This window comes from Mus musculus, chromosome 4, assembly GCF_000001635.26.
Source record: "Mus musculus strain C57BL/6J chromosome 4, GRCm38.p6 C57BL/6J".
Lineage (NCBI taxonomy): Eukaryota > Metazoa > Chordata > Mammalia > Rodentia > Muridae > Mus > Mus musculus.
The window spans coordinates 135,453,699-135,468,676 of NC_000070.6; the positions used below are offsets into that span (position 1 = coordinate 135,453,699).

Genomic DNA, 14,978 nt, shown 5'->3' on the forward strand with positions numbered 1-14,978 from the left:
ATAATAAAACAGGTTCTAAGAGGCAGAGTAGCCCGCCTACATAGGGCTAAAGAGCAGCTGGGACTTAGCACCAGAGCCTGCAGCTTTGAATGCCAGCTGGGGAAGGCCTGTGCCTTCCACGTGACACAGATTCAATGGATGCTTATTTCCAGGGCCACTTCGAGAGTGTACGGCCCAGGCCGGGACTGCAGCTCCATCAGCCGCGTGCTTTGCTTGCTTGCTTGCTTACTTGCCTGCCGAGCACGCACGAAGCCTTAGGCTGAATCCCAAGCATCTCATACAATTGGGCACGAAGGCACACACCTGTAATCCTAGCACTGGGGAGGTAGAAGCAGGAGGTTCAAAAGTTCAAGGCCATCCTCAGTCATATAGAGAGAGTTCAGAGCCAGCCTGGGCTACAGAAGGCCCTGTCTCAAACAAACAAACAAACAAACAAACAAGCAAACAGAAAAACAAACGTCTATGGTTTTGGGCTCCCGGGTGTGGTGGGGCAGGCAAAGGAGTCTGCTGCTCAGGGGAGAGCTAGTGTACATGATTATAAAGTACTGCATAGCTGTGAACTGTGTCAGTACCTCCTGCCTTATCCCACCATTCCATAAGAGTCTCTCTCTCTGTGTGTGTGTGTGTGTGTGTGTGTGTGTGTGTATATAGCAAGCATTTTATGTACCTTGCCATCTACCTAGCCCCAAAACTTCAAAGTTTTTTAAAGCAAAATGGAAGCAAAGGCAAAGTTAACCAGGCATCTACCACCTCCCAGGCACTGTGTCAGAATCCTTGACACATGTGGCCCACAACCCACAACTAAGGAGTTCTCCAATGCATGAGGGTAAGAGGCCTCAACACCGGACAGTGGGAAGGTGGCAGCGTCTGAATCGGAGCCAGGCCATGTGAACTCTGTGTGTCCAGCACGGTTGTCTCAGCAGCCAACAGGACAGGGTCTCCTCTCTTCAACGCCTCATTCCCCAATGGTCATGAGGTCCAAGAGCCACACCCCCAAACTGGCCACACAATCCTGGTGTCTAGGATCATCTGATCTCACCCCCCTACTTCCCATGGAAAAATACATCTGTATGTATGTACAGAGGAACATGTGTATGGACAGACACACAGTTTATAAACACACGGACACACAGGGGACATACACATACTCGCACACACGGAGTTGACACCTCACCTATCTGGGATTCAGCTATCCAGCGCCCTCATCTATCCGGAACACAGCCGAGAAACAAGGAAATAAGCAGAAAAGGCGTCTGAGCAGCCAGGTTCGACGTTAACACAGTCCACGCACTCACAGCCCGAGCCCTCAACTGCCAGGAGAGACCTCAGGGCCCGACTCAGCCACTCTGCGTTTATCCACGTGTGGCTGAGTTGGGTCAAAAGAAAATGCTGACTTGGGGTTCTCTAGTCCTGCTCAGGCAGGCTGGCCACAGCAAGCAGGGCAGATGGCAGCTTTCACGGAGCAAGATAAAAACAAACAAACAAACAAACCAGTAAGCGAATGCAGCTGGGGCCACTCGGCACAGGAGCACATCAGCCAGTCCTGAGAACACACTTGGGTCATGGCATCAAAGCCTCAAACCTGGGTCCTGTTGCTATGGTGCCCAGGCTGGTCTCGAACTCACAATCCTCCTGCCTCGGCCTCTCAAATGCTGGGATTGCAGGTGCATGGCACTGAGGACATTTAAGCACTGCCCTTGACTAGGCGGTACCTTATGTGGCTGACATATGCACTCATGCTTTCTTCACAGATTACATAACTGAAGAATGCGCGGTTGTGTTGTGGAGCAATGTAGGAGAGACAGCAGGCATGACCTGGCGGCCAACCTACTTGGCACACTGCACTTCTAAATAAGAAGCACGGCACACTGTGCCCCTGAAAGTCAGAACACTGAATTCTCAAGTAGCGGGGCTGGAGAGATGGCTCAGCGGGTAAGAGCACGGACTGCTCTTCCAGAGGTCCTGAGTTCAAATCCCAGCAACCACATGGTGGCTCACAACCACCCGTAATAAGATCTAACGCCCTCTTCTGAAGCAAGCGGGTCCTACTGGAGTGAGCAGAGGTCCTAAATTCAATTCCCAACAACCACATGAAGGCTCACAACTGTTGGGAGCCGCCCCCACATTCGCCGTTACAAGATGGCGCTGACATCCTGTGTTCTAAGTGGTAAACAAATAATCTGCGCATGTGCCAAGGGTATCTTATGACTACTTGTGCTCTGCCTTCCCCGTGACGTCAACTCGGCCGATGGGCTGCAGCCAATCAAGGAGTGACACGTCCGAGGCGAAGGAGAATGCTCCTTAAGAGGGACGGGGTTTTCGTTTTCTCTCTCTCTTGCTTCTTGCTCTCTTTTCCTGAAGATGTAAGAATAAAGCTTTGCCGCAGAAGATTCTGGTCTGTGGTGTTCTTCCTGGCCGGTCGTGAGAACGCGTCGAATAACAATTGGTGCCGAATTCCGGGACGAGAAAAAACTCCGGACTGGCGCAGGAGGGATACTTCATTCCAGAACCAGAACTGCGAATCAAGGTTATAAGGTTCCCGTAACACAGACTGTTGAGAAGGATTCAACTGCCGAATTCAGAACTCATCAGCTGGGGAACGACGGTGATAAAGGTTCCCGTAAAGCAGACTGTTGAGAAGGATTCAACTGCCGAATTCAGAACTCATCAGCTGGGGAACGGAAGTGAGAAATGGCTTTACCAGGTATGTTTGGCCTTGAACTTTTTCTAGTGTTAGGAGCCCTTTTGTTCCTTTTCACATGTTATATAGTGCTTAAGGCAGGGCTAAAAATTCTAGAGGAAATTCAGGACAGTCTATCAGAAGTAAAGCGGAGAGAGAGAGTAGGAACAAGGAGAAACGGTAAGTATACAGGCCTTTCCAAGGGTCTTGAACCCGAGGAAAAGTTTAGGTCAGGTAAGAATACCTGGAGAGAGATTAGAAGAAAAAGAGGAAAAAGGGAAAAGAAGAAAGCGGAGGTCTCTAGGAAAAGGAGCCTGTGCTCATCGCTGGATGGGCTCGGGGAGCCAGCTCTTAGTAGCTCTGAAGCAGGTGAAGAATTCTCCTCTGAGGAAACAGACTGGGAGGAAGAAGCAGCCCATTACCAGCCAGCTAATTGGTCAAGAAAAAAGCCAAAAGCGGCTGGCGAAGGCCAGTTTGCTAATTGGCCTCAGGGCAATCGGCTACCAGGTGCACTCCCGCCCTATGCGGAGTCCCCGCCCTGCGTAGTGCGTCAGCCCGTAGTGCGTCAGCAATGCGCAGAGAGGCAGTGCGCAGAGAGGCAGTGCGCAGACTCATTCATTCCCCGAGAGGAACAAAGGAAAATACAACAGGCATTTCCAGTCTTTGAAGGAGCCGAGGGTGGGCGTGTCCACGCTCCGGTAGAATACGTACAGATTAAGGAAATTGCCGAGTCGGTTCGTAAATACGGAACCAATGCTAATTTTACCTTGGCGCAGTTAGACAGGCTCGCTGGCATGGCACTAACTCCTGCCGATTGGCAGACGGTTGTAAAAGCCGCTCTCCCTAGTATGGGCAAATATATGGAATGGAAAGCGCTTTGGCACGAAGCTGCACAGGCGCAGGCCCGAGCAAACGCAGCTGCTTTGACTCCAGAGCAGAGAGATTGGACTTTTGACTTGTTAACGGGTCAGGGAGCTTATTCTGCTGATCAGACAAACTACCATTGGGGAGCTTATGCCCAGATTTCTTCCACGGCTATTAGGGCCTGGAAGGCGCTCTCTCGAGCAGGTGAAACCACTGGTCAGTTAACAAAGATAATCCAGGGACCTCAGGAATCTTTCTCAGATTTTGTGGCCAGAATGACAGAGGCAGCAGAGCGTATTTTTGGAGAGTCAGAGCAAGCTGCGCCTCTCATAGAACAGCTAATCTACGAGCAAGCCACAAAGGAGTGCCGAGCGGCCATAGCCCCAAGAAAGAACAAAGGCTTACAAGACTGGCTCAGGGTCTGTCGAGAGCTTGGGGGACCCCTCAGCAATGCAGGTTTAGCGGCTGCCATCCTTCAATCCCAAAACCGCTCCATGGGCAGAAATGATCAGAGGACATGTTTTAACTGCGGAAAGCCTGGGCATTTTAAGAAAGATTGCAGAGCTCCAGATAAACAGGGAGGGACTCTCACTCTTTGCTCTAAGTGTGGCAAGGGTTATCATAGAGCTGACCAGTGTCGCTCTGTGAGGGATATAAAGGGCAGAATTCTTCCCCCACCTGATAGTCAATCAGCTTATGTGCCAAAAAACGGGTCATCGGGCCCTCGGTCCCAGGGCCCTCAAAGATATGGGAACCGGTTTGTCAGGACCCAGGAAGCAGTCAGAGAGACGACCCAGGAAGACCCACAAGGGTGGACCTGCGTGCCGCCTCCGACTTCCTATTAATGCCTCAAATGAGTATTCAGCCGGTGCCGGTGGAGCCTATACCATCCTTGCCCCCGGGAACCATGGGCCTTATTCTCGGCCGAGGTTCACTCACCTTGCAGGGCTTAGTAGTCCACCCTGGAGTTATGGATTGTCAACATTCCCCTGAAATACAGGTCCTGTGCTCAAGCCCTAAAGGCGTTTTTTCTATTAGTAAAGGAGATAGGATAGCTCAGCTGCTGCTCCTCCCTGATAATACCAGGGAGAAATCTGCAGGACCTGAGATAAAGAAAATGGGCTCCTCAGGAAATGATTCTGCCTATTTGGTTGTATCTTTAAATGATAGACCTAAGCTCCGCCTTAAGATTAATGGAAAAGAGTTTGAAGGCATCCTTGATACCGGAGCAGATAAAAGTATAATTTCTACACATTGGTGGCCCAAAGCATGGCCCACCACAGAGTCATCTCATTCATTACAGGGCCTAGGATATCAATCATGTCCCACTATAAGCTCCGTTGCCTTGACGTGGGAATCCTCTGAAGGGCAGCAAGGGAAATTCATACCTTATGTGCTCCCACTCCCGGTTAACCTCTGGGGAAGGGATATTATGCAGCATTTGGGCCTTATTTTGTCCAATGAAAACGCCCCATCAGGAGGGTATTCAGCTAAAGCAAAAAATATCATGGCAAAGATGGGTTATAAAGAAGGAAAAGGGTTAGGACATCAAGAACAGGGAAGGATAGAGCCCATCTCACCTAATGGAAACCAAGACAGACAGGGTCTGGGTTTTCCATAGCGGCCATTGGGGCAGCACGACCCATACCATGGAAAACAGGGGACCCAGTGTGGGTTCCTCAATGGCACCTATCCTCTGAAAAACTAGAAGCTGTGATTCAACTGGTAGAGGAACAATTAAAACTAGGCCATATTGAACCCTCTACCTCACCTTGGAATACTCCAATTTTTGTAATTAAGAAAAAGTCAGGAAAGTGGAGACTGCTCCATGACCTCAGAGCCATTAATGAGCAAATGAACTTATTTGGCCCAGTACAGAGGGGTCTCCCTGTACTTTCCGCCTTACCACGTGGCTGGAATTTAATTATTATAGATATTAAAGATTGTTTCTTTTCTATACCTTTGTGTCCAAGAGATAGGCCCAGATTTGCCTTTACCATCCCCTCTATTAATCACATGGAACCTGATAAGAGGTATCAATGGAAGGTCTTACCACAGGGAATGTCCAATAGTCCTACAATGTGCCAACTTTATGTGCAAGAAGCTCTTTTGCCAGTGAGGAAACAGTTCCCCTCTTTAATTTTGCTCCTTTACATGGATGACATCCTCCTGTGCCATAAAGACCTTACCATGCTACAAAAGGCATATCCTTTTCTACTTAAAACTTTAAGTCAGTGGGGTTTACAGATAGCCACAGAAAAGGTCCAAATTTCTGATACAGGACAATTCTTGGGCTCTGTGGTGTCCCCAGATAAGATTGTGCCCCAAAAGGTAGAGATAAGAAGAGATCACCTCCATACCTTAAATGATTTTCAAAAGCTGTTGGGAGATATTAATTGGCTCAGACCCTTTTTAAAGATTCCTTCCGCTGAGTTAAGGCCTTTGTTTAGTATTTTAGAAGGAGATCCTCATATCTCCTCCCCTAGGACTCTTACTCTAGCTGCTAACCAGGCCTTACAAAAGGTGGAAAAAGCCTTACAGAATGCACAATTACAACGTATTGAGGATTCGCAGCCTTTCAGTTTGTGTGTCTTTAAGACAGCACAATTGCCAACTGCAGTTTTGTGGCAGAATGGGCCATTGTTGTGGATCCATCCAAACGTATCCCCAGCTAAAATAATAGATTGGTATCCTGATGCAATTGCACAGCTTGCCCTTAAAGGCCTAAAAGCAGCAATCACCCACTTTGGGCAAAGTCCATATCTTTTAATTGTACCTTATACCGCTGCACAGGTTCAAACCTTGGCAGCCGCATCTAATGATTGGGCAGTTTTAGTTACCTCCTTTTCAGGAAAAATAGATAACCATTATCCAAAGCATCCAATCTTACAGTTTGCCCAAAATCAATCTGTTGTGTTTCCACAAATAACAGTAAGAAACCCACTTAAAAATGGGATTGTGGTATATACTGATGGATCAAAAACTGGCATAGGTGCCTATGTGGCTAATGGTAAAGTGGTATCCAAACAATATAATGAAAATTCACCTCAAGTGGTAGAATGTTTAGTGGTCTTAGAAGTTTTAAAAACCTTTTTAAAACCCCTTAATATTGTGTCAGATTCCTGTTATGTGGTAAATGCAGTAAATCTTTTAGAAGTGGCTGGAGTGATTAAGCCTTCCAGTAGAGTTGCCAATATTTTTCAGCAGATACAATTAGTTTTGTTATCTAGAAGATCTCCTGTTTATATTACTCATGTTAGAGCCCATTCAGGCCTACCTGGCCCCATGGCTCTGGGAAATGATTTGGCAGATAAGGCCACTAAAGTGGTGGCTGCTGCCCTATCATCCCCGGTAGAGGCTGCAAGAAATTTTCATAACAATTTTCATGTGACGGCTGAAACATTACGCAGTCGTTTCTCCTTGACAAGAAAAGAAGCCCGTGACATTGTTACTCAATGTCAAAGCTGCTGTGAGTTCTTGCCAGTTCCTCATGTGGGAATTAACCCACGCGGTATTCGACCTCTACAGGTCTGGCAAATGGATGTTACACATGTTTCTTCCTTTGGAAAACTTCAATATCTCCATGTGTCCATTGACACATGTTCTGGCATCATGTTTGCTTCTCCGTTAACTGGAGAAAAAGCCTCACATGTGATTCAACATTGTCTTGAGGCATGGAGTGCTTGGGGGAAACCCAGACTCCTTAAGACTGATAATGGACCAGCTTATACGTCTCAAAAATTCCAACAGTTCTGCCGTCAGATGGACGTGACCCACCTGACTGGACTTCCATACAACCCTCAAGGACAGGGTATTGTTGAGCGTGCGCATCGCACCCTCAAAGCCTATCTTATAAAACAGAAGAGGGGAACTTTTGAGGAGACTGTACCCCGAGCACCAAGAGTGTCGGTGTCTTTGGCACTCTTTACACTCAATTTTTTAAATATTGATGCTCATGGCCATACTGCGGCTGAACGTCATTGTTCAGAGCCAGATAGGCCCAATGAGATGGTTAAATGGAAAAATGTCCTTGATAATAAATGGTATGGCCCGGATCCTATCTTGATAAGATCCAGGGGAGCTATCTGTGTTTTCCCACAGAATGAAGACAACCCATTTTGGGTACCAGAAAGACTCACCCGAAAAATCCAGACTGACCAAGGGAATACTAATGTCCCTCGTCTTGGTGATGTCCAGGGCGTCAATAATAAAGAGAGAGCAGCGTTGGGGGATAATGTCGACATTTCCACTCCCAATGACGGTGATGTATAATGCTCAAGTATTCTCCTGCTTTTTTACCACTAACTAGGAACTGGGTTTGGCCTTAATTCAGACAGCCTTGGCTCTGTCTGGACAGGTCCAGATGACTGACACCATTAACACTTTGTCAGCCTCAGTGACTACAGTCATAGATGAACAGGCCTCAGCTAATGTCAAGATACAGAGAGGTCTCATGCTGGTTAATCAACTCATAGATCTTGTCCAGATACAACTAGATGTATTATGACAAATAACTCAGCAGGGATGTGAACAAAAGTTTCCGGGATTGTGTGTTATTTCCATTCAGTATGTTAAATTTACTAGGGCAGCTAATTTGTCAAAAAGTCTTTTTCAGTATATGTTACAGAATTGGATGGCTGAATTTGAACAGACCCTTCGAGGCTTGCCATCATTCAGGTCAACTCCACGCGCTTGGACCTGTCGCTGACCAAAGGATTACCCAATTGGATCTCCTCAGCATTTTCTTTCTTTAAAAAATTGGGTGGGATTAATATTATTTGGAGATACACTTTGCTGTGGATTAGTGTTGCTTCTTTGATTGGTCTGTAAGCTTAAGGCCCAAACTAGGAGAGACAAGGTGGTTATTGCCCAGGCGCTTGCAGGACTAGAACATGGAGCTCCCCCTGATATATGGTTATCTATGCTTAGGCAATAGGTCGCTGGCCACTCAGCTCTTATATCCCACGAGGCTAGTCTCATTGCACGGGATGGAGTGAGTGTGCTTCAGCAGCCCGAGAGAGTTGCAAGGCTAAGCACTGCAATGGAAAGGCTCTGCGGCATATATGAGCCTATTCTAGGGAGACATGTCATCTTTCATGAAGGTTCAGTGTCCTAGTTCCCTTCCCCCAGGCAAAACGACACGGGAGCAGGTCAGGGTTGCTCTGGGTAAAAGCCTGTAAGCCTAAGAGCTAATCCTGTACATGGTTCCTTTACCTACACACTGGGGATTTGACCTCTATCTCCACTCTCATTAATATGGGTGGCCTATTTGCTCTTATTAAAAGAAAAAGGGGGAGATGTTGGGAGCCGCCCCCACATTCGCCGTTACAAGATGGCGCTGACATCCTGTGTTCTAAGTGGTAAACAAATAATCTGCGCATGTGCCAAGGGTATCTTATGACTACTTGTGCTCTGCCTTCCCCGTGACGTCAACTCGGCCGATGGGCTGCAGCCAATCAAGGAGTGACACGTCCGAGGCGAAGGAGAATGCTCCTTAAGAGGGACGGGGTTTTCGTTTTCTCTCTCTCTTGCTTCTTGCTCTCTTTTCCTGAAGATGTAAGAATAAAGCTTTGCCGCAGAAGATTCTGGTCTGTGGTGTTCTTCCTGGCCGGTCGTGAGAACGCGTCGAATAACACACAACCATCTGGACTGCGTACTCATATACATAAAGTAAATAAATCTCTGAAGTAGCGTGAGTAGCAGGTAGCTGGCCCACAGAGGAGTCTGAATTCTCCATGTCTTCTTTAATGCGCTGCTTTCCCATACAGACCTGGTGGTATGAGCTCTCACTGTCCAATCAGAAGTAAGGTGCTAGCTAACCAACCACAGCCAACAGGCTTCCACCATATAAGTCGCTCACATGCATTAAAGCAGACGCTGTTCCCTGAAATCCTCTCTGGGGTGGTTCAACTCCTAGCCCTTTTTACCAAGCCTCAGGCATTGCTGTCTTGTCGGGGAGGCCCCAGTAACAATAGCAGAGTGAGGGTCATCTTAATCTATTTAAAATAAAGACTGTTTGGGGTTCAAGGGGGTAAGGTTAGTGGGCAGAATTTACATCAGCCAACCTAACCCAGGCTGCTCTAGTCTTTAACTGTCCGACTCTGAGCTTTTCTGATTCACCACAAGCCCCCGCTTCTCCCTCTCTTTGAGCTTGTGTTCTCAGTGTGAGCCCTTATAGTGTTGGGAGTCATCCATGTTATTTTTCTTCTTATTTTTCTCCCCTGCTGTGAGCACTCTGTCCCTACAGGCTCGAAGCTTGGTACTGTGGGTTGGAAACACACCCGGTGTGAATCGGGGTTTTCTGTAGAAGAGCCTCTCTCTGTGTCAGACCAGGGAGCTGGCAAGGGGTTCTCAAGGCTGACTGAGATGCGTCAGCTGTCACCTCCTCTTGAAAGAGAAGCAAACCAACAAGGACAGGGCTAGAACTCACACCACAGCACACTTTTCTGCACCTCGCCCAGCGCTGGCAGTCTAATTTCCGACACCAAGCAGCGGTCATTTGGACAGGGGCAGCCGGCAGGATACAGGGGGTTTTATCGTTACCTGGCATGGCGTCCATGGAAATATAGGGCTCGAACGGAATGGCCTTCTTTCTGTTTCGAGTGATTAGGAACACGCCCAAGAAGGCGATGAGGCACCTGAAAGAAAGGAGACAGGAGAGGAAGAGGAGAAATGAGGCCAGGAGCAGCCACGAGGAGGGGGACTCAAGGGCGAGTGGCAAAGGGTGGCTGGCTAAAAGCAAGGCTGAGATGGTGGGGACTGAAAGCAACCAACAAGGAACAGACGCCCTGAGTAGTAACAGTCATGGGGGGAGGAGTGTCGGGGCGGGGATGTGCATCTGCAGTCCCCACGAGCTGGGTTCAGGGTGGACTAGAGTCACGATCTGCAGTGTATGGCTTATCCACTGCTCTCACCCAGCGTTCTCAGAAGCTTGCTCTTTAGAAAGCTGTATTTTTCCTTTCCTTTCTCTTCCTTCCTTCCTTCCTTCCTTCCTTCCTTCCTTCCTTTTTTTTTTTAAAGCTTTATTTATTTATTTTATGTATATGAGTACACCATAGCTGTCTTCAGACACCAGAAGAGGGCATCAGATCCCATTACAGATGGTCGTGAGCCACCATGTGGTTGCTGGGAATTGAACTCAGGACCTCTGGAAGAGCAGTCAGTGCTCTTAACCACTGAGCCATCTCTCCAGCCTAAAAGCTGTATTTTTGAAACTAAAAAAAAATTCTTTATGACTTTAGGAGTGCAGTCGGTATACAAGTCTAGCAAAATGAATGAATATAGGAAAGTCCCTGTACTTCTCAGTCCAACTCCCCCAGGAGGAGCTGGAAGCGGGACTGCCTTCAGATGTTCTCCCCTCTGCCTCTGTGAGTGTGTGTGAGTGTGTGTGTGTGTGTGTGTGTGTGTGTGTGTGTGTGTGTATGAGAGAGAGAGAGAGAGAGAGAGAGAGAGAGAGAGAATGTGTGTCACGCTCCCAGTGTTGCTCTCTCTGGCCTGGGGTTTGTCCTGTAGTTCAGGAACGCACAGGTTTATCTACCTCTGCCCCATCTGCCTGCCACCCCCAGGGCTGGGGTCAAAGGTCTGTGCCCCCCCCCCGAAACCCCCAGTCCCTCTCCACTTGATTTTTCGTTTTTTTTCAGTTTGTATAAATGAGACATTTCTCAAAATCAAGGTGAGATTTACATGCAGGAATGTATGAGTGCCAACAAGAAAGATGGCCGGTGTGTTTATATTAACTTGTGTGTGTATCGTCCCCTTCCAGGTCAAGATCAAAAGATTTCTCTCTCCCTAAGGTAAGGGCTCTCGAGCTTCCCAAGGCTGCGACCCTTTAGTACGGTTCCTCGGGTTGTGATGGCCTCCAACCATAAAGTTATTTCATTGCTACTTCATAACTGTAGTTTTGCTACTGTTGTGAAGCATAATGTAAATACCTGACACGTAGGATATCTGATATGTGACTCCTGTGTCAGGGTCCTTTGAACCCCAAAGGGGTTGTGACCCACAGGTAGAGAATCACTGATCTAGAATGTTCTACGCGGCTGAAGGTGACCTTGAATTTCTGATCCTCCTGCCTCTACTTTCTGAGTGCTGGGTTTACAATTGTGTGCCACGAAGCCTGGTTTTCTGTAGTGCTGGGGATGCCAGGGAAGACCTCTACCAAATGAGCCCCAGCCCCATCTTCCTTCTTCTCTTCACGCTCCGCCATCCCCGACAGTCTCTACCACCAGACTTCTCTCTCCACAAGCTAGATTTACCTGATTTTAGAAGGGACCAGGAGAGAGAAGGAGGCAAGGCTTGGAGGGGGGGATAAGCTGCTCACTCCGGTGGTCAGCCCCCTCCAGCTCGATGCTCTCCCAACTCCAGGCCCACGGCTGAAGCAAAGGGCCAGGGTCAAGGCCTGGAGGGAGGCTCCCCCTAGTCCTGGTTAGATGGGGTGAGACTCACCCCAGTGCAAACATACAGATGTGCAGAGCTTCCTCCCCAAGGAAGTCCAGGTAGAAGATCGCACCTGGGCAGCAGCAAGGGAGAGAAAAGACGGTAAGGTAACCATTTCCGGATCTGCCCTGTGCCCACCTGGCTAGGCTCTGGCTATATACTCTTCCCTACAGGGCACTGAAGTGACCAGAAACATTAGGATTAAAACTTTTGGAGGCAGATGGTCTTCTCTGCCAGCCCTCTCAGGCTCTTCTATCTCCCTATGAAAACAAACCAACCAACAGTCTTTTGGTATAATATTAAAACTGTCCCAGCTGTACAGTGGTGGCGCACGCCTTTAATCCCGGTATTTGGGAGGCAGAGGCAAGTGGATCTTTGAGTTTAAGACCAGTCTGGTCTACAGAGTGAGTTCCAAGACAGCCAAAGCTATACAGAGAAACCCTGTCTCAAAAATACACACACACACACACACACACACACACACACACACACACACACACACACACACACACACACAAACTGTTCCAAATAGCAAAGCTCTCATATATGCTTCCAATAGGATCTCCGATCATTAACCGATCAGTTCACAATAATTTTCCTGCCTTAGCTTCCCACAGGCTCAAGCCACCATCCCTGGTTGGGTGGTTTCTTCTTTCATCTTCTTCCCCGTCCCGTTTTTTGGCAGTCTCAATGTAGCCTAGGCTGGCCTCGAACTCATTATTAGATGACCTAAAACTTCTCGTTCTCCTGCTTCTGCCTCCCAAGTGCTGGCTGTCAGGCAGGCCCAGGCAGACCTAGTTAATGCAGCATAGGGGATGACTCCCAGAGATTTGTGTGCACAAGGCCAGCACTCTACCCACAGAACCCAGCCCCAGCCAAAACTGTTGAAGAAGCCCTAGTCTCGGACCCACAAGCAGGAGGACCAGGGGCTGTTTGGATTGTACATATTGCAATTCTAGAAGGGAGGTGTTATTAGAGTGTAAAACCGAGCCTCAGAGAATTCCCTGAGCCCTACAGTTGGTATATGTTTACTGGATGGCAAGCCTCCATGTCTACATTCCACACCTTCCACAGAAGCCCAGGGCGGAACCAGACCGCGGAATCAGCTGAGCGGTAGCCCCTCCGACCCCTAGGCAGGGGACAGACCCCAATAAAGGACTGCTCTTACCTGCTGTGATGGCCGCTGTTGTGGACAGGATGTAGCCAACGCTGGCAATCAAGGAGGAGTCATAGATCTGGGAGGCTTCACTCAGAAACCTGCAACACAGGCACTTGGGTCAGTGGGCGGAGGGGAAAAAAGAGAGAAACTTGGGGGTATAAGGTAAGACACGGGGGTTTCTAGGTCTGTAAGGATGGTCTCTCCCTATTACAGGGTAGGGTGTATCCCAAGATCTGGGGTCTATACCTGGCCCACAGACAGGCCAGCCAGTAGTGTGCCTCTGGCTGTATGGCTCTGGCCATTGCCACACCCTTCTCCTCATCCTTGATCCCTACCTCATAGAACAGAGCTGCCCCTGGGTCCACACATCCCAGGGCTCTCTCTCAACACCAGTTGCATCCAGCCCAACATTGTTATTTTTTAAATATTAGAAACATTATTTTAGTGGTTACTGCAATAAACGGGACAAAGGGGAATTAGCACTGTTCCTAATCTCTGTGTCTGTGACAGACACCACCTTCATGCGGGAACCGATCCTGTCCTCTCTCGGTTGACAGTCCAGTTGGCGCTGCACGGCTGCCCACATGAACGCTAACCACTGGGTTAACCATCTGTGTGTCCAGGAGAAGGACAGTGGCTCTGAGTGCTGGGGGGGAAGTAGGAGCTTCGTGCCCTGATTGGGAGACCATTAGTTCCTGAGAGATGGCAGGAGCCCCTGGTTGCCTGCATCACCCTGACCTCGAAGCACGAAGCTGAGGGCAATAATGGTATTGAAGGGTTAAAAGTCATAATAAAAACAACAGCAGTGACCAAGCTGATGCTGTGTGGACACCTCGTGTGGGCCACTTCAGACCCGTGGGTCTCAGAGAGTGAAGCTGAGTCCCAGAAAAACCCAGTTAAGACTGGAGCAGCAGGTGCAGAGAGTCCAGCCTGGGAGCCTGATGTCTGGGTTTGGCTCTCAACCTGTCACTTCCGAGTTCCCTCTGCCTCATCTGTAGCCTGGGACAGACAACACCATTTCTGTGTCCCCCAAGAAGATGCTGTGAGCACAGGAAAATGAAAGATGGGCGTCACCACCACTAGCAGCAGCTACTGCTATGGCCCTCAAAGTCAAGTGGCTGGTGGATGCTGAGGCCAGGTCAGAGCTAGGAACCTGACTATCAGGCTTGCTCAGCCTCACTCACCGCCTTGAGACCGTTAGGTTGACTCTCGGCTGTCACCTACACTATTCATGGAGTGCCACTGGCAGGACTCCGAGGGGAGGGGACATAAGCCTCAGGATCACAGAGCTTCATGTCACCCGGGCTCAGAGGGAGAAGGGAGTGTGCACTCTTCTCCCTGTGAGGACCAGGGATAGAGTTCTCGGGGACGAGAAATGACAACTTGTTCTTCCAAGCAGACAAGAACATGCCTCTTAGGTGACCACAAGGTTTTTTCAAGTCCCCACGGGGCATATGACAGGGAGTGAGGCTGCTGCTCATACTTTGAGGCAGAAGGTGCACTCAGGGTGAGGAGGTAGGGGGAGGGGCAGCTCAGCCCCCCGACCCCCTCGGGCTCCCTGGAACTCATCTCCACCCAGAGACTAAACCCCCTTCCTGTAAGTTCTGGCTCCCCTATAACTTTAAAACGGAACAGAATTAGGCCCAGAGCGGAGGGAGCGCAACGTACGTGGCCTGATAGATGGCGGTGGCCACCATGCACACAAACATCACGTAGAAGATGGGGTAGTCCAGCTGCAGGTTGCCTTGGATGGACAGCACCAGCATCCCTGACACGGCCTTGACCGTCACCACTGTCATGGAACCTGTGAAGAGAGAGCAAGCGAGGGTGTGGGAGGCC

The 14,978-nt window shown here is 49.0% G+C and overlaps 1 protein-coding gene across 8 annotated transcripts in view; it reads right to left on the reverse strand.

The window, feature by feature from the left end:
• Window positions 1–14,978, reverse strand: part of Nipal3 (NIPA-like domain containing 3) — a 52,168-nt gene that overhangs the window by 10,894 nt on the left and 26,296 nt on the right. For 5 of the 8 annotated variants that reach the window (XM_006539230.4, XM_030253855.1, NM_001347220.1 and 2 more), the window contains exons 8-11: window positions 14,808–14,943; window positions 13,149–13,237; window positions 11,990–12,053; window positions 10,088–10,182 (exon numbers count right to left, since the gene is read on the reverse strand). In XM_006539230.4, the coding sequence (XP_006539293.1) occupies window positions 10,088–10,182; window positions 11,990–12,053; window positions 13,149–13,237; window positions 14,808–14,943 (384 nt within the window). Of the gene's footprint in view, window positions 1–1,174; window positions 2,672–10,087; window positions 10,183–11,989; window positions 12,054–13,148; window positions 13,238–14,807; window positions 14,944–14,978 lie in introns of all 8 variants that reach the window. The other 3 variants (XM_030253854.1, XM_006539231.1, XR_003955032.1) reach the window with 2 other exon arrangements.